Here is a 23,499-nt window from a genome sequence, read left to right on the forward strand (position 1 = left end):
ATCCACTGTATCAAGTGCACCAGAAGTAGAAGTACTTTCTGTTGTATTAGGCACATCTACTGATGTAACTGTTGCACCAAGTGTTACCACTTTTGCAGTTATAGAGTAGCAGCCTCTCCAAAGAGAACCAGTGCCCAAAGGAAGTCCTATATTGCAATTAATGACAGTATTCGAAGAGATTCTGAGGGTTATGTATGGCATAGTCAATTGAATATCTATGATGAAGCTGAGTTGAGCTATTTGAGCAAAGAAACTGCTAGGTAGGCTTGCATGACGCTTAAAAAATTGGAAAGTTTGGCCAAAGAGTATGAGATTGATTTAAATAGAGTTAATTATTGCACAAAATGGGGAGATCTAAAGAAGATCAATGATCGATGGACAAGGAAAGAAGGGGATAAAGTGAAAGTGAACATGTTAATAGGTGAAGGTGGGAAAGAGTCTAGTGCAAGTGAGTCCGATACTAGAGTGATTACTGAATTCCCTTTGGGATAAGCGCTTGGAGGAGCGTTAATGCATGTGCCTTGGAGTCGATCAGATCTCCTTTCATTCACAAAAACATTTCCCAAGCTGGGATAAGTAATAGTATGAAGAAGTAGTCAAGTCAAAGATACTTTATTCGACAATTCAATACCATAAAATTGAACATGTTAAGAAAATACATTTCATCGACAAAACTTTAAAACCTTGCCATTTTTGAAATAAGAACATTTTTAACGTCGATCAGGGGACAGAGTTCGAATTAGAAGGTAAGACGGAGGGCATCATATAAACTGCAAAGTGCTGAGTTCAAAATACAATAAACGGTGTGCATATAAGTACCAATATTTACATAGAGTGAGCACTAGAATAAAAAACAGCTGAAAACTGATGACGACTCAACTTTTTCCTGCACCTAATGGCTCCTGTTAAAAAACTTGCACCCCCAAAACAGACCATAGGGGAGTCTAACATTTGGAGGTACAACAAAGCGGGCCCAACTTGAGTAAAGTGACAATCTCTGAGTAATGGGAATATAAACCTTTCATGCAGCAAAACATAATAATCACAGAATTTTTTGTTTTAAAGTATCTTGCTCAGATAAATTGTTGCAAGGACAATGTTTTAAGGTGACAGGTTTTGTAAATCCTTGGGGTACAGCTAGAAGCCAGGTAATCAAATGTAATCGAAATCTGGTTAGCACGAAGCGATGAAAGGCATTACAAACAACGAGTAGATATGGTTGGACTTGACTGACAAAGGTAGTGTGATACATCTTCTCACCATAGGTTTTGCTAACTCCTTTTTTTCCCTGAGTCCCTGGCGCTTGTCCAAAAACTGTAGTTTAATGGCTCTAATTTTAGATTCGCCCATAGGTTTGGGGCTATAGTATAAGTCTGGGCAACCAAGTTATTTTGTCAAGTCCATTATATACTTTATCCAGGGGATGGGCACAGCTCTGTCCAGTGCTACACAGTCAGTAATTATTAATTGGTTTAAGTTAACAATAGGACTGCCCCAAACTCTCAGCCAGCGCAACAAGGGGGCTACCGATAACTCATCTACTTGTTCATGTAATATAAATGCCGGGGTGGTGGAACTGTCAAAAGCTTACATAAGAACTTATCTTCAGCTCTCTGGTTATCCTTTCCTTCCTTGTAGCCCCAAACCGCGCAGCCGTTGGTTGCCATAGGGATTCATCAGGGCAGGGAAAGGTTTGGACCCTAGTCTTTTGGCAAAATTTAGTGTAGCCCCCATCGCTCTGGCTAGAGTGGTTTTTTTTGCATAGTTTTTGCACCTCACGTAGGGAAATGTTGGGACTTTAGTTAATTCGCCCCCTTTACAATAAAATGTGGTCTTTAGGGGCTTTCGAGGGCCAATGGGCATTTTATGCGATTTCTTAAAATTAGTAGACAGGTATAATAACTATAAAACCTTCTAAAAGCCGTTGAAGGCCCACAGCGGTTCTGGCTAGCAGGACCTTATTGTCTGCATATAATAATGCAGGTATCCTCTTGTCACCAACCCTAGTGATGTCTATACAGCTGGATATTAAAAAATCCCCTAGCTTATTAATATAGAGCCTAAATAGGAGGGGGGCCAGAATGCAACCCTAACGTACCCCTGTCATCACATCCCAAGAATTTGTCAAATCTCCATTTTTATTGTATCTCACTGCAGCCGTGTTATTTTCATGAATAGTATGTAAAAAGACCACCAGCTCCCGTTCAAGACCCATGTCACTTAAAGTTGACCATAATTTTGATCTATTTACACAGTCAAAAGCTTGTGTCAAGTCCATAAAGGCAAAATGTAATATTCCCTTTTTGGTGATTGTGTACTTTCCTACCACTAGATGTAAATGTAGGCATTGGTCCAAGGTCCCTTTGCCCGGCCTAAAGTCATATTGCACATCGGAGATGACATTTAAATGGTCCAACCAAGTCGTTAGGCGATCTAGTATGACTTTGCCCATTATTTTGGCAGCAGAATCTAGAAGTGAGATCGGCCTGTAACATGCAGGCTCATATTGTGCGCCCTTTTTAAAAATGGGAACATTGACTGCCTTTCCGCAGGATAGCGGAAGACCATGTTAACACGCAGCATTAAAATCGTGTGCTAAGGTTCTAGCCCAGACATTGGGGTCAGCCTTGTATAAGTCTGCTGGAACCCCGTGAGGGCCTGGAGCCTTTCCTCCCGATGTAGATAAGATTGCGTTGTGGATCTCTTCTATACTAAAATGGAGAGATGTGCTAGCTTGCTCACCTTCCCTGTGCTCCTCCATTTCTCCCAAGTTAGTGTCGCTACAAATATGAATAAAATGCTGTACCCATTGGTCGGCGGGAATTAAACAGTTGATGTTTGAATTTGGAGATGCAGAGAAGAAAGGACTGTTGACAAATTAGAACTATCTTTCAACACACTGGCTTGATCCAGAGCCTCCCATGCCTGCTCTCTTTGCTGCTGCTTTCAATTCTGGACTGCTAATTTATAAGCCTTTTGTTTGCCCCTAATTTCAGCTTCGTGTCTGGGGATGGATGTCATGGCCTGTAAAAGCTTCCTATAGGTTTTTGAACATACACCATTGAACCATCTTTCGGCCTTCGAGCATCTGGCCCTACTCACAACAGTAAGGTCAGATGAAATTTATTTAGTTATTATTTCAAAGGCTTCTAAGATAGTTCGGCCATGTGTAGACAGGTCAAGGCAAAATTGAATTTCAGGGGCACAAGCCATATATAAATTATCCAGGAAACTGCCTGGGACGATCCTTTCCCATTTTAACCTGCGAGCTTGATCTTAAGGCGCTGATATCTTTATTTGTAATACAAGTAGTGGTCTCCTCAGTTTCAATGGCAGAAAGTGGAATTATAAGTGTGAGGGGGTTGTGCTCATTAAAACATGACTAGGAAACAGTTAATTCCTCAATGGTCGGGACTAATGGTGCAGATAATAAGATATAGTCAATAGACCTGGGTCTTCCATTCCCTAGGTAAGTAGGTGCTGATACCAGCCTATCTATTTGCTAAAGTAAAATAGATTATGAGCCTTCCAAGAAGATACCGGAGGTTGTATTCTCAAAATGATTGGATAAAGGGAAAGACTCCCCCTGGTCCGGCTTTATAGTGCAGTTTGAATAGCACGGATGAATGTTAAAATCCCCTAAAATTATTAAATCATAATAGGATGATTTAACCTCTAAGTGTTCTAACTCGTTTCCTCTGGAAAAAGAATTATAAAAATGTAACACTAAGAGTAGCATGATTCTTAAAAGATAATTCTACTGCTAACACGTAATGTGATTTACATTCCATAATTCGAGCTTTACAAGAAAGTTTAAGTGAAAACATTAGAAGCAAACCCCCTCTAGCTCTTCCCATACTCGATGGGATAGCGTGTTTACAAAACGATTTCAAACCATCTAGATAAAAGCAATCGTTGGCCTCCCATGTTTCTTGAAGGGCAATGACATGGTATGTAGAGAGAAAGTTTTCCCAATTTGAATTGCCCCTTTTGTCCTTAGTCCCACTATGTTCCACAAGAGGACTTTTTCGTAAACAGCCAGAAGAGGGGATGAGGTAGGAAGAATGCCGGGGGAATTATTAACTGTTTCAGTGGGTTCCTGGGCTAGAAAAATGGATGTTGACTAAATTTGTGCCCTGGCTTGTTTTGTGCTCACAGAGTGGCGCAAGAGTGCCTGCGTTGGCGCTAAGCGCTAAACTTGGCGCCAGCGCAGGGGGAAACACAGGGCTGGACCATATTCTTGTAAATATGGTGCACCCCTGCGTTTCACAAGTGGCAGAGTGTGTCGTTAAGCCAAGTAGGCTAACGACACACTCCGCAACTTCCCTTGCACATATGCCCCATGGTCTCTCTAAGAGGTAAAGATTTTAATGATAATTCAAATGTGAATGTGAGCATTAGTGCTCTGAAAAAGAGCTCTCTTTGTCATATTTGTAACAAGATTGGACATTGGAAACCAGAGTGCAAACTGAATCCTGATAGAATACTGAATGATGCTCAGGTGAATCCTCAGTTATGAAACATAAATGTGAGGTCTCAGAAGGGGGCGATACAGTCAGCAGCCCCAACCAGACAGATCCTGCAGAACTTTCAGAATCAGAGACCACACAATGGAAAAATGTCACAAGCTTCAATGATGCAGCAATCCATGCAAAAGAAAGGATTTCATCTTCAGAGAAGTCCTAAATTTCAGCAGAGCCTTTTATTAACTGATGATAGTCTTCCACAGTTTTGTGCGGCTTCTGAAATTCCCACTGGACTTAGCACTAACCAATCACGATGATGGTGCCTGAGAAGGAAGGAAGATTGCATGCTTTGTGCAGTCCCAAAGGAAGGCCAGAATGGCCCATAAGTAGCAGGAGATGTAAATGGCCACCAAGTATTATTTTTGTTTGATACAGGTGCTACCTGCTCTATGGTTGGTCCAATGGAGATTCCAAACCTCGGGAGTGTAAATCCAAGTTGTAGGCATATCTAACAAGCATTTGCAATGCAATAGGTCTCGCATTAAGAAAGTTTGAGCTATTGGTATTGTAAATGTCAAATTTTTTATTTATGTATTGGTTTGGAAAATAGCGGAATTATTAGCTTTGTCATTTACAATGCCAATAGTTATAACTTTTGCAAATGTGACACCTATTAATTAATTATTTAATTGTGGGTTTGTAATGCGCTAGAATCGACTCCCGAAGGAGTATCTCTGCGCAGTAGATCGCTGGGGAACGCGTCCTGGCTTTCCCTGTGAGATGGTCCCTACTGGGTATCTCCAAGGTTAAACCAGGCATCCCCGGCGTATGTGGGGGTTCGTTGTGGAGATGAGGCAAGCTAATGCCCAGAGTTGCCGAGTGTGATCCCTGGTTAGAGTAGGCACCGAGATGAGAATTATCGAATCCGCAGACCCTGGTCCACGACCCTGCCCCATCGGGAATTGAACCCTGGTCCCGGGCCGTCCTCTGCTCTCGGGTCTGCCGCCTCTAACCAGTGAGCCACACCACTCCCATAGCATTTGTAACGCAATATGTGTTGTATTTATGTGACTTACATGTATTGCTATTACAAATACCAATGGCTTTTATTTTATTTTTTATAATTAATACTTAAATAAAAGTTATTGTAATTTATAATGGCAATAGCCTAAACTTTTGTAAATAACTTTTATGAAGATTATGTTCAGTGCATTTTATTGTGACGAAAATCCAAGAACAGAAGTGAAATATTAACATCTTTTTGTGACATTTGCAATAAAGCTTGAAACAATGAGAGAACATATTTGAACCAGTGATGCTGTGGCGGTGCTGAGTGATGCTGTTGCGGCGCTGAGTGATGCTGGGGAGGTGCTGAGTGATGCTGGGGCAGCACTGAGTGGTGCTGTGGTGGTGCTGAGTGATGCTGTGGTGGTGCTGAGTGATGCTGTGGTAGTGCTGAGTGATGCTGTGGTTGAGCTGAGTGGTGCTGTGGTGGTGCTGAGTGATGCTGTGGTGGTGCTTAGTGATGCTGTGGTGGTGCTGAGTGATGCTGTGGTTGAGCTGAGTGGTGCTGTGGAGGTGATGAGTGATGCTGTGGTGGTGCTGAGTGATGCTGTGGTGGCGCTGAGTGATGTTGTGGTGTTGCTGAGTGATGCTGTGGTGGTGCTGAGTGGTGCTGTGGTGGTGCGGAGTGGTGCTGTGGTGGTGCTGAGTGGTGCTGAGTGATGCTGTGGTGGAGCTGAGTGGTGCTGTGGTGGTGCTGAGTGATAATGTGGTGGTGCTGAGTGGTGCTGTGGTGGTGCTGAGTGATGCTGGGGTGGTGCTGAGTGATGCTGGGGTGGCGCTGAGTGATGCTGTTGTGGTGCTGAGTGGTGCAGTGGTGGTGCTGAGTGATGCTGTGGTGGTGCTGAGTGGTGCTGTGGTGGTGCTAAGTAGTGCTGTGGTGGTGCTGAGTGCTGCTGTGGTGGTGCTGTGGTGGTGCTGACTGATGCTGTGGTGGTGGTGAGTGGTGCTTTGGTGGTGCGGAGTGATAATGTGGTGATGCTGAGTGGTGCTGTGGTGGTGATGAGTGGTGCTGTGGTGGTGCTGAGTGATGCTGTGGTGGTGCTGAGTGGTGCTGAGTGATAATGTGGTGGTGCTGAGTGGTGCTGTGGTGGTGCTGAGTGATGCTGGGGTGGTGCTGAGTGATGCTGGGGTGTGCTGAGTGGTGCTGTGGTGGTGCTGAGTGATGCTGTGGTGGTGCTGAGTGGTGCTGTGGTGGTGCTAAGTGGTGCTGTGATGGTGCTGAGTGGTGCTGTGGTGGTGCTGAATGGTGCTGTGGTGGTGCTGAGTGCTGCTGTGGTGGTGCTGAGTGCTGCTGTGGTGGTGCTGAGTGGTGCAGTGGTGGTGCTGAGTGATGCTGTGGTGGTGCTGAGTGATGCTGGTGTGGCGCTGAGTGATGCTGTGGTGGCGCATAATGATTCTATGGTGGTGCTGAGTGATGCAGTGGTGATGCTGAGTGGTGCTGTGGTGGTGCTGAGTGGTGCTGAGTGGTGCTGTGGTGGTGCTGAGTGTTGCTGTGGTGGTGCTGAGTGATGCACTGGTGGTGCTGAGTGGTGCTGTGGTGGTGCTGAGTGGTGCTGTGGTGGTGCTGAGTGTTGCTGTGGTGGTGCTGAGTGATGCTGGGGTAGAGCAACACTCTGCGGGTGCCGATATAAAACCTGTGGTCGACACCATCATGCGAAGAGTCCCCGCCATACGTTAAGAGCTAACTTCATTGTGTCACTACAGGCATAACGGGGAAGGGCAGTCTCCAGGGGGGGAGGGACGGGAAAAGGGTAGCGCTCTATGGTACAACCTCCTCGGGTACCTGGAAAAAGCTCACCACCAGAGGTCTGAAATGCAAACACACCACAGCACAGCGTATGTGCAGTTTCAATTCACAAGAAAGGATCCGAAAGACGTTTTTTAGCAAGGTCTGTCATTGTCCAAATAAGGGCACTGTTTTGAACGAGAAAAAAAAAAGTTATTTGACTTGGATTCAAAACTGGCTGAGACCCTTGCTGTATCCTGTCAATTCAGATGTGACTAATGTCAAGGCACCTTCAGTGACCAGAAGAAACCCGAATATTGAGCCCAATTCCGGATAATTAAATATCAAAGCCAACAAACTAGAAGATACTGGTAGCCAACGGCTGGTCCGAGAGCTTACACCCACCCACGTTACAAACAACGGATTGCAAGGGAGGGAGAGGAGTGCAAGGTAGAGAGTGGAGACGGAAGGGAAGGGGGCGCGCAGCAACCAAATGTGTGAGATCGCAATCCGCAGGCAACTAAGGATCAAACTAAACAGAAAAAGAGAGCGTGTGGCACACTCAAGGGCTTCCTACAGAGGCGCAACAAGAGCCACATTTCGGTGTGGGGGGGCGGATAACATTTTCGGGAGGGTGGGGGTAATTCTTCAAGGCACAGGCAGAGTGGAGATGCTGGGGCTCCAAGAAGGTGTGAAAAACAACAAAGCGTCGTTAACAAGTGATTGTTCTTTTTAAAGACCTGTCAAGTACACGCCTGCGGTTGGCAGCTCAAAAAAAATGCCAGTGTGTGTACGGAGGCTGGGGGGGGTGGGGTGGGGTGGGGGGGTGGGGTGGGGTGGGGGGGGAGGCTGAGAGCTGAAGCCCGCTGAGCCCAATGGCTTCCTATGAGGAGCATCACAGAAGGGGCAGACTTCAAAGAAATGCTCGGGTATGACTACAACTGTACTGCAGCTTCATTCACACTATTCCCTGGTTGTGGCGTGCATTGCTCTGAACGGCGTATTTCGGTCATGTGGCCTGTATGGGTAGTGTCTTGATGTGAGTTATAATAACGAGAGTTGTGCTCTTACGTTTACGTGGATCTGAGAAAAAAAATGAAGTGACAGGGTGCGATAAAATGCTAGTGGGTGGGAGCAAAGAAAGTCCGTGAGCACGGTTTGTCTACTTGTGAACTGATTTGGTGCTGTGCAAAAGAATACTTAAGGCTAGTGTGTAACTGCACATAATTAGGAGTGGACAAAAAAATAACGGATTGCGAGGGTGGGAGAGGAGTGCAAGGCAGAGAGTGGGGACGGAGGAAAAGCCAATGGCGTGGGAGGGCAGGTCCAGCGGAGGAAGAGGCTGAAGGTGGGAGGGCGGGGGAGATAGCGAAAGGGTGAGAGAAGAGGCATGGGGGCGGGGGAGAGCATTCCTTTGAAGTGTGAAGCACTCGGCATTGCTGTGGCGGGTCTGAAGCGCGTGCACGGGCACATGAACTGCATGTAATCCACGAGCATCCATTTCTTCAAACTAGGAGTAAGGTTCAGCGTTCTCTTTAATTTTTATTTTAAAGCAGGTACCTAGTAAGCAAGGAAGAAATCTATGATGTCATCTGCAAATACGTTTAAAAACCACCCTCATTACTGTATTAAAAAGCCCATGACATGGAAAAGGGGTTGAGGCTTCTCTACCAAAGTGCTTCAAAAAAAGATCTGCTGCTAAACATCGGCGTGCATGGTGGCCAATGGTGGCAATCGTTCTGTAGGGGTAGCTGTCAAACTTAAAATGCTTGCGCTCCATTAAGAAAAGCTGCCGATAAACATACAAAGGAACGTGTGTGCAATCGGCGCAAGGAGATACCTTGCTTTGGGTAAGGGGGCAGGTGCGTTCACGGCACATTAGGAGATCGTGTTTGTACCACGCACCGACATTTAGCTGCCCCGGCAATTAACACAGCCTTTCATTGAGCGCTGCTCATTTCTGTGGCTGCACTTGGATGCAAGGCCATTTCTTACTGCCCTCAGACAATATACCTTTATATTACACTAAAAAGCCAACCCGGTTCGGAGCAATACTTCAGAAATCTGGCTGACAAATGTACCGCTTATGCAAGCACCTTTCACAACGCGCTGCTTCTAGCAAGAACGTAACCACTTTGCACAATATACCTAAATGTACAGAGTATGGGGGAGGAGACAGGGGTATTGTACCCAAAGGCAACCGTGGTACAATAGGTCTCAAAGAAAACATACAAAATTTGTGAGGTACAGTCTTAAGTGTATCGCTGTAGGAGCCTACATTTCAACACCGGGAGTAGAGTGTGTAGACACGATAGAGCAGTAGCACCCACTTCCACTTCGCTGCAAGACTGGGCTGACTGACAGAACCTATGAAAACTAGACACGACAAATAAACTCAGTTCGAAAAAAACAGCGAGCCTAACTTCCTCATATGGGTTGAGTGAAGGAAACCAAGAACGTCTTGGTCCGAATGAGAAAGAGCTGCTGTCAAAAAACACCCGAAGTACCTCTCTCGCTTGGACATTTAAAGGCGCAGGGAGTGACGTTGAATACAAGAAATTCTTAAGCTGGATAAATAAAAGGGCTATAGTTTCTGAACAGCAATTAAACAAGTCTAGTACTCCTAAATCGTTATGTCTTCAAGCAAACACTACTACACCTTGCAAGAGGGAAAACTAATTAAATTAAACTTATGACACATTCAAAAGGAAACAATCCGAACGTAATTCCACGCTAGCCAAGTATCTCTCGTAGACAAGGAAAGCAGCCAGGGAAACCTCTTAGACTGCGGGATGTAATTAGGGGGGAGGAGAAGTGAGGCCGAGCGCACTGTGCACGCTAGAAAAGCAACAGATGCCTGTGGGCTGATGGCTTTGATGTGGACGTGCTTTCCGCACGAGTACACCACACAAACTGTCCGAAATCCGCGATGGTTTCAGACCTTGGTTTGCCCACTATACTCTCGTCTATTATCCCTTGCAGGATTAATAGGCAAGACCTAAAAACATATTACTATAAATGCTTCTACATATGTGGCTGTGAAGACTGGCTGTATTGAAAATCCATATGATTTCATAATATGTAACAAAATTCCTGTAAACTTGTTTGGAAGGGAACTTGTGTGCAAGATGAATTGCAGAGTTTCTGTACACCAGATGGAATGGCAATTGAGACCCATGTTGAAGATGCTGACTTCAAAATAAAATCACAAGTACCTAGTTTTCATGACTTGCCTCCTGATTTCAACTGTACAATAGGGAAGGAGGTTTGAAAATGTATAGGCTCATACACTGGACTGACAAAAGGTGTAGAGCCAGCGAAAATAATGGTGAAAACAGATGCAATTTTTCCCATAACAACTCAATATAATCTTACTCCACAGGCAGTGTCAGAAATGACTCCAGTGATCAACCAAATGATTGACCAGGGCATTTTAAAGGAAGTCACAAGCAATCCCTGCAACTCCCAAATTATGGGACTTTAAAAGTCAAATAAAAATGGAGAATAATGCAGCACCTTAGAAAATAAACAGAATTGTAATTTCATTTTGTTCCGTGGTACCAAATCCTGTCAGATGTGGAGTAGTTCACAGTCATAGAATTGTGCCAAGCATTCTTTTCCATTCCCTTACATAAGGGATACTGAGAACCTGAGTTAGAGTTCGGCAGATGGGTTACTCTGTTACAATCATGACGGATATCCTGTCCACCAGATTACAAGTGCCCTTGGCTAAAATAAACTTGTAATAAAACGAACGGGACATCTGCCGAACTCTAAATCAGATTCTCAGTTTTTTTTTACTTTCATTTTTTAATACCATTTTTATGATGCAATTTTTTAATAGAATTTTGGTCTGGTGTAGAGTACCACAAGGGTAAATGGAAAGCTCCCTGATCTTTAAACAGATACTGAAGATAAATCTGGAGACATTACAATTGCCCTATAATTTAGTGCTGATTCAATAAATAGACAACTTATTTGGGGGTCTACAACGAAGGAAAGCTGCAGATTAGACATGATTGCCTTGTTAAATCATTTTGATAAGACTATGCATAAAGTCCAGTACTGTCATAAAGAGGTCATATGTTTAGTACACAACATTGAAAAGAGATTGAGAAAGGTCTCAAAAGAGGAGATCTCTACCATCCTCAGAATGCAGTCACCCACAATTCAAAAGTGAGGATGTTCCTGGGCGTGGTTAGCTACTGTCGTCGGTTGATTACTAACTGTTTCCTAGTGGTAGAGACCTATTTACATTGATGTGAATGATCTGGTACCCTGAGATGAAGAATGAATGAGTGCCTTCCTAGAGCTCAGAGACAAACTCTGTAGCACCTTAGCCCTAGGAATGCTAGACTCCGACAAAGATTTCGTTTTGTTCGATCATTAATATGATGGGTGTGCATTTTCTGTGTTGGTCTAGACCCATGGAGAAATGAAATGGCCAGAGGCCCACTTTTCCGCCGAACTTGCACTTCCCGGTTGCTTTAAATCGGTCACAGCAGTCTGTGTGGGGATTCAGCAGAGCAAGTTGATTGTAATGGGTTACGCTCTAATTGTGATGGTTCTCCCGTCAGTTGAAATTTTGCTGACTCATAATCAAATTTAGCATATGACTAATAGCTGATTGACCAAATACAAGCAAGTAATCTTGGTGGTTGAAAATATTTCAATTAGGAGATGTAATGTTTTAAACCATGCAATCATGAGTATGAAGAAGACAATTGTGACCTTGACTTTGTGGATGTCACAGGAATATGCACAAAGCCAAATCCAGACATACTGAATGTACCACTTGAATTAGCCGATTTCATATTGTTTGTTACTGGATCTTGGATGAGAAAGCCTAATGGGACTTTGAGGGCAGCATATGCAGTAGTGACCACATCTGGTATTGTGGAAGCATCCTACTTGAGCAACCTCAGCACAAGTAGCCCAATTGATTGCCTTCACAAGAGTGTGTTCTGTGGCCAGCGATTCAAGTGTTACAAGCTACAATGACAGCCTATACGATTATGTCATGGTCCATAATTTTGTCCAGTTGTGGCCATAAAGAGGATTTATGACATGGTTCTCTAATATGCAATTGTGATTACATTCTAAATTTCCTTAAAGCACTTCAGTTACCATGAAAAATCCTGTTTTGTAATGCGTGGCATACAAGAGTGGCAATGACATGGTCACCGAGAGCAATCGAAATGCAGATCAAGTGACCAAATAGTGTGCTCTTGAGTCCATCTAATTCAATCTAGATGAATCCTGTAAAACTGACAGTAATCATGTAACCAATATGTTATGTTATGTTATCCTGATTTATTGAGCGCACAGCTGCCCCAGCAAAGGGGCGTCCTGGCGCTAGTGCAGAACAAAAACCGGACAGGAGGTGGGAAACACAACACAACGGCAACAGAACTAAGGGACTATGGGGAAAAGAAAAGTTTTAACCGCCTTCCTAAAAGCCAGGAGCTCATCGATGGCACGGATGTGGACGGGCAAGGAATTCCACAGTTTGGCGGCAAGGACTCGGAAGGAGCGGCCGCCAATCCTGGATCTCTTGCAACGGGGAACAGTGGCAAGGTGGAGAACAGAAGACCGCAGAGAACGAGCTGGAACATAAGGAGAAATAAGTTGCTGCAGAATCTGAGGAGAAGAAAGCTTAAGGATTTTGAATGTCAAAATCAGAGATTTAAACTTTATTCTCTGTGCCACCGGGAGCCAATGGAGATTAAAGATGGTTCTCCTAGCTGAACAGAATTTAGGCAAACCAACCAGAGCCCTGGCGGCAGCGTTCTGGACGCGTTGGAGACGGGAGAGCTCAGCCTGATTGACTCCAAGAAAAAGAGAGCTGGCATAGTCTAATTTAGACAGAATCAAAGCTTGCACAATGAGTTGACGTGTAGGAGCGTCAAAGTATTTGAAGGTGGACCGAAGCTGACGCAAGATTCCAAAGCAAGATGCCGCGGTCTTTTTAGTGTGAGTGGAAAAGCTCAGTTGGGAGTCAAACCACACCCCAAGGTTTTTGACTTCAGTGACAGGGGTAGGGGTAGGACCGAGCTCGCGTGGCCACCAGCTGTCACCCCACAGATGAATTTGTTTCCCCACAATGAGCACCTCGTTTTTTTTAGCGTTCAATTGTAGGTAATTATCATTCATCCAGTGGGCCACGGATATGAGTCCCTCACGGAACTTGGCTGCCTCGAGATCGGAAGCCCCACTAATCGCAACCGCAAGCTGCGTGTCGTCTGCATAGGACACGATGGAGAGGTTCCCACGCATGGCGACATCAGCCAGCGGCTGGACATAAAGGTTAAAAAGATTGTTTAAAACAACCCAGACATTTGAGGAACTCCCACAAAGGCCTGACACTTTCATGATCCTACTCATCTTCGGAGAGATGGGATGATTTGCACATTTCAGAAATATTGATTAAAATCCCATTTCCAATCGATGGCTAAGAGATCGTGTCAGTGATGCATGACATGGCCGCAGGTAAATGCTGGCAAAAGGGCAGTTGTGACCTAGAGTCACATAGAGAAGTCTGATGACTCATCTAGTCATCTGTTTGTAACAGGGTTACAGTGATGACCCAGACCAAGGGTATGTCGTAGGACAAGATTTATTATAACGTGACAGCAGAGAAAGTAACTATTGTAATAGAGTTATTTTGTCCAATGTCACTCTTGTGGTTGGCCCTCCGAGTTGGTTACTGCAGGATGGCGTCTTCTACTTCTTGATACTCCTGGATTGGCCTCACGGAAATATACACATGAGAGACTATTAGGTACAGGCTATTTCTGGTTCATATTACTGCCACCAAACCATGCAGGTTATGTGAAATGTTTGCAGTGTGTTAAGTTCAGGGGTTGGTCACTTCATTACTTTTCTCTCTATCTGTGAGATCAGGCATGCAGAAGACGCACAGAAGATGGGCCTTCTTTCCCTGCTGATCCTTTTGCTTAATCACCTGTTGCCCCCTAAGCCCAGTTTGTGGTTTGGTGCATGCTGGTGCCAACAAACTCCTGCCTTCTTAACTCCCTTCGCACCCTCAGAACCACATTAGCACCCCCCACACCTGTGCCCAAGAGACCATCCAGTGAGGACCCTTCCCTGGTACTCGCCTGAGGCCGTGACTCATTCCGTGAGTCACAGCAGTCTCGTCCTGCTCGCCTTTTTCTGGAGTCTGCTCGTAATCTTCCGTCTGCTGCTCCATTTCATGGATTTCGTATGATCTGTCCTTTTTGCTCCTCGTATCCTCTTACCCTTAACTCCTCACTATGTGGTTTTGCCATCTGACGTCTCCTTCCTACTGCTCTCATAATGTTCATGCCTCTTCTCCGTCCCGAGTCGCTTCCACTTCTTCCTGGTTGCGATGGCCTCTCACCTCAGGGGCTAGCCTATATGCAGCCGTGCATGAATGAGAGGGTGTGGTCTGCTCCACCACTAGTAAGGCTGCCTGAGGTAGACCCATTCCCCCGGGGTCCCGATCTGGGCTACTGCTACCCATGTCGACGTATGACCTGTCACACTGCTGTTACATTTTGGTGAAATGCCCATCTGTAATGGGCTAAGATATACCAATCTAGTAGTCTGTATTGTTTTCAGATGAATGGAAGTATACCCAAGTAGAAAGGGCAATATACTCAATGTATCAAACTATTATTGAGTGAATTGATTCCACATTTTGGCATTCCATTTTCTCTAGAATCGAACTGTGGGACACATTTTAAGGATGCTATCATGGAGCTACTCCACATAGCTTTGATAATACATCAGAAATTCATTGTAGCTATAGATCATAAGCATCAGGAGTTGTTGAGCAAGTTAGCCATATGTTGAAATTTGGGATTGCGACGGTGTGTGCCTCCACCTCACTGAATTGGCCAGAGGCACTTTCAGTTGATGAGCCTCGTAACTCCACTAAGCATAAGGGCAGAACTCTACTCCCATTAAGTACAGATAGTGAGAGACATGAAAATCCCTTCTGTTCGTGAAGCTGCGCGTGTAAATATCACTGGTGATATTGTTCTTGAGTATTTCAGAGGACTGGCTGATGTGGAGCATTCTATCTCTCATTAGGTCCATTTGGTGACACCACCAGCGGGGCAAGTGCAGTGCCTCAACCTTAATTCTGGAAACTGGGTTTTGGTGAAAAAGCATGCTCACAAGACCCATGTGGAGCCTTACTAGAAGTACAGCATCAGGGGATCCTTGTGTCCACCACTGCTGTGAGATGTGCTGGGTTGTCAAAGTGGATTTATGCGTCACACACAAAGAGAGTGAGACAAACTGTAGCAGACATGGAGATAATGGCTACTGATTAATCCAACTGAACCCCATCTCAGAGCAAGGGTTCAGATGAAGAAGATACACAAGTAGAGCTGCAACATAATGTCTGCAGGTCTCACCTGATCAAGCCCTAGAGCTAAAGGGACACAGTGAGGATACTCAAGAGTCTCAAATACAGAGAAGCCAACAGAGACCCAGATTAAAATGTCATAACTTCTGAACTCCCGGCACTTCTTGATCTGCTGTGAAAAGTGAAGGCAACCAAGTTGAATAAAATCCTCAACCTGAGGCCAATTATGTAAGATCACTAGTAATGGTCTTAAATGGATCTGTAGATTGAAACAAACTCTGTGAATCGGTTTTTGGATACAGTAAACCTTGCTCTCCTTTATGCTGTGGCTCCCAAGTTCATCAGAACCTCACATGGTTAACTATACTGAAGAAGAGATTAACAGGCTAAAACAGATACCCTCATTATTGGGGGCTGACATTTTAGGAGACAGGCCACTCAGTTCAGATAAAGGAGAGAGACTCATACAAATAAGAAAGAAAAATACACATACTCAGTTGCATGCTGAGGTATTATTGGGGCATTTCAAAAGTAATACCATACCGGTGGTGGGACTCCAGGTAAAAAATATCCTGGTTATCTTTCTTAATGATAAACCCTACTTAATTTATTTCGGTGGAGTAGGGACTAAGTGCTCTCGCGATTGGATTGTGTTATCAATAAATACTGCTTTGCGAATTAGCGAAGAGGAACTCAAGGAGATTAAAAGACTTGAAGAAGAGATAGAAGGGGACTCCACAACTGTAGATGCTAAAGCCCTACTAGAGAGTATCAATAAAACCTTGACAGATTTCAAAACTCATACAGTTAATTTGAAGACATCTAAATTGAGTGACATTTACAAAGGAGTCCCCCTATTTAGAGTTGCGAGAAAGAAATAAAGCGACTCTTTAATAATTTTTGAGGTGTCATCCCTCAAGCGCTATAGGGACTACCTCAAAGTGTATTACTCTGAATCAAGAGTGTACGCTCTGTTTGTTTTGTTCGCAGTAGGGGAACTAATTATTGATCTATTAGTTTTTGATATTTGTATATTTTTTATGTGGTATATGTAGTATATACTGTAGATATGTAATGTATCATATATATGAGTGTGATTTAAATGTTTGTGTAAAGACGTGTACATTGTATATATCTGATAACTTTATATGTAGTAGTTTGCTGTGACCTTAATGTGCTTTTTTTCCCGTCACTTGAAACGTACACAAGTTAAAAGAGTAGAAATTAATTTGTTATAAATTAGAATTGGGAGAAGCAGGGTAATTAATTATACTCTGGCTTAAAATAAATGTGTTTTGATTAATCCCTTAATACCGTTTGCTTTTGATTCCACATCGCTGATGTTTATTGCTCAGGTAGATGAGTGTTAGCTGGGCATGACCCCTGTTATATATATACCTGTGGCTCCCAAGTTCAACTGATGTCAGCACAGGTAACACTAAAATCCATGATTATTATAAGGTTAGTTTCCCACAGATATATTTTTCAGTAAGGCAGATGGGTTTGAAGGTTGACTGGATGCCAATGGATTAATTTAATAGTTGGTCCTAGAATATCTTCCTAGTAAGAGTCTTGCTTTTAAAAGGGCCGGGCCCATACATTCTAGATCAGTCCTAGAATCACAAGTCAATGGTACTTTTTCTCAGCATAAAAGCATGGAGGGGAGAGAAATATTTACCAAAGTCAGCCAGTTCAAAAGCAATTTCTCTAGGGGCATAGCCACAGACCACCAAAAATAGTTGATTAATTTATTACAAAGTAAAAAATTACTGGACAAAAGACATCTCAAGATGAAGGTGTAGAAATTAATTGGAATCAACATAATCCAAATCTGCGAATAAAGTTGAGTTGGTGCAGCATGCACCACACAATTAACTCAAGAAGTAGAATGCAGAGGACCAAAAAGCATGAGTCCAAATGTCCCTTCATTGAGGGCTGATGAATATAAAGCATCAATCTATCCCTACAATAATGCTAACATGGCATCCCTATTTAAGCGTTCTTCAGGGTAAAGTGGATAAGAAGGTATCAGCATGTGGAGTCTTTCTAAGGAGTCTCTCCACTAAAATGGGTAAGGTAGCATGAAGCTACTGAGACAGAGCTCGTTCTAAGATGCTCAATCTCCAAAGGCAGAGAAGAAGTGGGGCTCTTTCCCTACTTGCAGCATTCCAATATCACAAGTATTTTCCCAGAATTCCTTTTGGGTCATGCCATCCACTCTGACCACATTCTCATAGGTAGTTTCCCACAGGACGGCGATGTTCCTGAACAGGAAAATTATGACCTTGATTTCCAGGCCTTCTCCAGTGTGAAAATACAACAGCACACATGATATTCAAACTGTTAATTCTGAAGATGGAGCTTCCAGAGAAATGTATTTCAAGCCTACAAGATTCAGCTAACATAAGAAAAATGGAGCATGAGCTTTATTTAATTGCATAGAACATAAAACACATTTGGTTAATATTCCTACCTACATATAAAGTGACACGTTTAATAAACACATGTAATAATAAATGGTCGTCAGCTGCACAACATGAATTCTTCATGTTAATGTTTTCTGTTAGTTACATTTGATTTCCACATTAATTCTTCACGTTTTCAATGTAACGTCCTAAATACATCACATTTTATGTTATTACATTTCAAAATCCTAAAACATCATGTTAACACGACAAAGGATTATATGCGGATGCACTCTACACGTGTGAATAAAACGCACCCCTACAATTGAAATGAATTGTGCTCTACATCACTTTAAAGTTGTGAACCACATAGCGGCAGGAGTTTTGGCAGAACAAGTTAAAGTGAGTTTGCTTATAAATGCAAGAGTTCTGCGAGTTCCCACAAATCATATTCAGTTTTCTTATGTGGATAAAGGAAAAGAGATGATACATTAAACTGAGGCAGCACCGGGATGTGCTGACCACAGATATGATCTGGATCTTAGGAGTAATTTATTATTCGAAAATGGTTTCTAGGCTTCAGAACTTTGTACTTGATTATGGAAATGTCTTGCTGGTGCTAAATGTCATTGCATCTCCTACTGCATGTTTCACACACCCTAATGTGACATTGGATATGGATAATCTTATTGTTATTTGTAGGTATTCATCTAGGAGATTACATATGTTGGTTCCATTAATGTTAAACATTCAATCACTGCTCCAGGAAAACTGCATGTGAACATCAGTACAGGTTTTATCTGTTACATAGGAAGAACTTGCACCTGCCTTTTACCTCCTTCATGTGCGTCTCGAGGGGCAGTAAACTGCACAAGTTGTGATGTTTAAGAACCAATAGGTTCAACATCTTATTCCTGATGAATTAATATGGAAAAATGGTAGGTTCATGCTTTGCTTAATTCAGGCTTGGTAGTTTGACAACACTATGCGGTTTCTACGTCTTCTGCTGAGGGCATAGTTTTAGTATAGGAAATAAGAACTTTTAGCAGTATCTTTGTAAAATAGATGCTGTCAGCTTCTGCTTATGACTCATTATTGTGTGCCAGTGGATCAGTGTAATTAGTATACAATTATTCTATCAATCAATGGATGAGCTTACTGTTGTTATTAACAATCATTGCTGTCTTAAGAGGCTGCAATACAATGTTTTGGGACCCTAATCAAAACGTCTGTTGATGAAAGTTGATAACAATGAATCACAAATAGCTTTTGACACAAACTCCAATTTACTTGAACTATAACATTTAGAGGCTAATTTTCCACTAGATAAGACACTGCCCTCTACTACTCAACTTGGGTATATTTCACTGGCGAACTCTGCTTCTCGATGAGGACATGGTCTTCTGGGAAACTCACATTTTTGTGCTTTCTACTCTGTAGTAGCTCATGCTCCGGAACAACCATAACTCTAATACTGCATGCAATTGATCCTTTAAGTTTAACACTGTGTGTGTGATCCGTATGCAATTAGACGTTTATCGTCAAAAATGAGTGAAAGTCCTGTCCTCCCAACTGCAAGCTATTAAAGTGGGAAGTAGTGAATGAATCCTGTCTTTGGGACCAAATTTCATGATCTCAAGTGTCCTTTCAATGTTGGAGGAGTTCGGGATTTCTATACTCTGACCACTTCTAGCTGTCTGTTAATGGATCGAGTCTCATTATCTCATCCCCGGCCAAAATGAATGCTGAATGGCAATCATCTACCACCCTTCATATCATGTAACAGTGTTTGCTGTAATTGTAGGTGATGAGATTGTACTGAAGCACCTCTTCAAAGGATATGTTCTTTTAAATTATCTGTTAAATAAATTAATGTAATCAAAAAGACAGGCATGATGTTGGTCTTTGCTCACATGGAGTGCCGCTTTCATCTTAGCATACATGAATGTAATAATGGATCCGTGACTCTGGCAGGGGGGGGGGGGGTTTAGCTCGTTTCATGCAAGCTTTGTATACTCACAGTAATGGTTGCTGCAAAATGTGTTTATATGTCAGTTGTTACCCATGCTCCCTCCCTCAGTTCCATATACACAATTTTCCACTTTAATGCTTGTTATGATATTTTGTTTCTGGAACAAAATATGGAGTTAGTAAATGATTTAGCATTATTTCGAACTTTTGGATGGGTAGAAATAGCAACACATTTACCACCCCACTGTGATTCCTCCGCAGATTGATTTTCAAACCTTCCTAACACTAACCGATGAGGATTTGAGAGAACTTGGAATCTCGACATTTGGTGCAAGAAGAAAAATGCTTCTGGCCATAACAGGTTCGTTTTTTTAGTGAATACTTTCAGGAGTATTTTGTGAACAAAAATATTCACAGTTCTATTTACAGTGTAAAATGTTACTTTCATATTCAAATAATTGATTTGCAAGGGATAAACAGTAAAGAAGGGTGTGAATCTTAATCTCACAAAAGACATTTGCTGACATGAAAATATATCCTACCAGTGAATTTGAATTTCTCTGTGAGCAGAACGAGTTGCATTTCAGGATTTATCGGAGTCGCTGAGTGTGGTCAGAAAAAGGCAACATAAAGGTGAGAAACAAACAGAAAGAAGCAAAATAGAGGTCAGAAACACGCATAAAGAGGTAAAATAGAAGTTAGAAATGAGCAGCAAGAGGCAGAACAAAGGTCAGAAACGAACAGAAAGAGGCAGAATAAAGGTCAGAAACTAGCAGAAAGAGGCAGACCAAAGGTCAGAAACAAGTAGAAAGAGGCAAAATAAAGGTGAGAAACGAACAGAAAGAGGCAGAATAATTGTCAGAAATGAGCAGAAGGAGGCAAAATAAAGGTCAGAAACAAGCATAAAGAAGCAGAAGAAAGGTCGGAAACAAGTAGAAAGAGGCAAAATAAAGGTGAGAAACGAACAGAAAAAGGCAGAATAAAGGTCAGAAACTAGCAGGAAGAGGCAAAATAGAGGTCAGAAATGAGCAGCAAGAGGCAGAATAAAGTCCAGAAACAAGTGGAAAGAGGCAAAATAAAGGTGGGAAATGAGCAGGAAGAGGCAAACTAAAGGTCAGTAATGAGCAGAAAGAAACAAAATAAAGATCAGCAATGAGCAGAAGAGGCAAAATAAAGGTGAGAAAGGAACAGAAAGAGGCAAAATAGAGGTCAGAAACTAGCCTTAAGAGGTAAAATAGAAGTCATAAACGAGAGTCAGGAGGCAGAACAAAGGCCAGAAAGTAACAGAAAGAGGCAGAATAAAGGTCAGAAACTAGCAGAAAGAGGCAGACCAAAGGTCAGAAACTAGCAGAATGAGGCAAAATAAGGGGGCGAAAGTGGCAGAATAATTGTCAGAAATGAGCAGAAAGAGGCATAATAAAGGTCGGAAACTAGGAGAAAGAGGCAGAATAAAGGTCAGAAACTAGCATAAAGAGGCAGAAGAAAGGTCAGAAACAAGTAGAGAGATGCAAAATAAAGGTGAAAAACGCGTAGAAAAAGGCAAAATGGAGATTGGAACCTAGCATAATGAGGCAAAATAGAGTCAGAAACGAGCAGAAAGAGGCAGAAAAAAGGTCCGAAACTAGCAGAAAGAGGCAAAGGAAGGGGCAGAAAGAAGCAGAATAATTGTCAGAAATGAGCAGAAGGAGGCATAATAAAGGTCAGAAAAGAGCATAAAGAAGCAGAAGAAAGGTTGTAAACAAGTAGAAGGAGGCAAAATAAAGGTGAGAAACTAACCGAAAAGGCAGAATAAAGGTAAGAAACTAGCAGAAAGAGGCAAAATAGAGGTCAGAAATGAGCAGCAAGAGGCAGAATGAAGTCCAGAAACGAGTGGAAAGATTAAAAATAAAGGTGGGAAATGAGCAGAAAGAGGTAAACTAAAGGTCAGTAATGAGCAGAAAGAAACAAAATGAAGATCAGCAATGAGCAGAAAGAGGTCAAATAAAGGTGAGAAACTAACAGAAAGAGGCAAAATAGAGGTCAGAAACTAGCCTTATTAGGTAAAATAGACTTCAGAAACGAGCAGCAAGAGGCAGAACAAAGGTCAGAAACAAACAGAAAGAGGCAGAATAAAGGTCAGAAACAAGCAGAAAGGGGCAAAACAAAGGGCAAAAACTAGGAGAATGAGGCAAAATAAGGGGCAGAAAGAGGCAGAATAATTGTCGGAAATGATCAGAAAGAGGCATAATCAAGGTCGGAAATGAGCATAAAGAGGCAGAAGAAAGGTCAGAAATTAGCAGAATGCAGCAAAATAAAGGGCAAAGAGAGGAATAATAAATGTCAGAAACGAGCACAAAGAGGCATAATAAAGGTCGTAAGCGAGCAGAAAGAGGTAGAATAAAGGTCGGAAACTAGCATAAAGAGGCAGAATAAAGGTCCGAAACAAGCAGAAAGAGTAGGGTGACCAGGCGTCCCAGATGTGTCCAGACGGTCCTGGTTTTTCACCACCTGTCCCGGCAGATTTCAAGAAATGTAGCTCTTGTCCCGGTTTTTAGAGCGGGTCGACTGAAAACGGCAGGAGGTGTTTTTTTATATTTTACAAAGCAGGGATAATTAGTAGTTGTTTCAAGAAAGCAATTTAATTAACAAGTAAGCTACTGGGTTTAAAAATTGCATTTTATGTATGTTCTAATTGCCTGCTCTGTAACTCTCTGCTGAGAAGCACTGTCATTCTATGCGCTCGCTTGAAGTTAAATTGTAGTCCTTCTTCAATTTTTGTGAAATGTCCCGGTTTTTGGCTTTAAAATTCTGGTCACCCTAAGAAAAAGGCAAAATAAAGGTCAGAAAGAGGCAGAATAAAGTTCAGAAACGAACTGAAAAAGGCAGAATAAAGGTCAGAAACAAGCATAAAGAGGCAGAAAAATATGTCGGAAACAAGCAAAAAGATGCAAAATAAAGGCCAGAAAAAAGGCAGAATGAAGGTCAGGAACGAGCGGAGAGAGGTAGAACCAAGGCCAGCAACGAGCAGAGAGAGGCAAGATATAGGTGAGAAACGAGCAGAAAGAGGCAAAATTAAGGTCTGCAACGAAGAGAAAGAGGCAAAATAAAGGTTAGAAATGAACAGAAAGAGGCAGAATAAAGGTCAGAAACGAGCATAAAGAGGAAAAATAGAAGTCAGAAACGAAGCAGCAAGAGCAGAATAAAGAAAGGTCAGAAATGAGCAGGCCAAGCTATGTCTGTGAGAGAGCAGGAAAAGCTATGTATGTCAGAAGTGAGAGAGCAGGACAAGCTATGTATAACATACACACAATACGAACAAGCATCAGGCATCCACATGTCCAGTCCTTCTCTGCTCCACCCAAGCCTCCTCTCTCTGTCCAGCCCTTCACTGCTCCACCCAAGCCTCCTCTCTCTGTCCAGCCCTTTTCCGCTCCACCCAAGCCTCCTCTCTCTGTCCAGCCCTTCTCTGCACCACCCAAGCCTCCTCTATCCAGCCCTTCTCTGTTCCACCCAAGCCTCCTCTCTCTGTCC

The 23,499-nt window shown here is 42.8% G+C and overlaps 1 protein-coding gene across 1 annotated transcript in view; it reads left to right on the forward strand.

Moving 5' to 3' along the window:
- Window positions 1-23,499, forward strand: part of LOC147702954 (protein bicaudal C homolog 1-A-like) — a 344,675-nt gene that overhangs the window by 316,461 nt on the left and 4,715 nt on the right. Inside the window, exon 19 of the mRNA XM_086931525.1 lies at window positions 20,251-20,350. Coding sequence (XP_086787651.1) covers window positions 20,251-20,350 — 100 coding nt within the window. The remainder of the gene's footprint in view (window positions 1-20,250; window positions 20,351-23,499) is intronic.

This window comes from Lissotriton vulgaris, chromosome 7 (assembly GCF_964263255.1).
Source record: "Lissotriton vulgaris chromosome 7, aLisVul1.2, whole genome shotgun sequence".
Classification (NCBI taxonomy): domain Eukaryota; kingdom Metazoa; phylum Chordata; class Amphibia; order Caudata; family Salamandridae; genus Lissotriton; species Lissotriton vulgaris.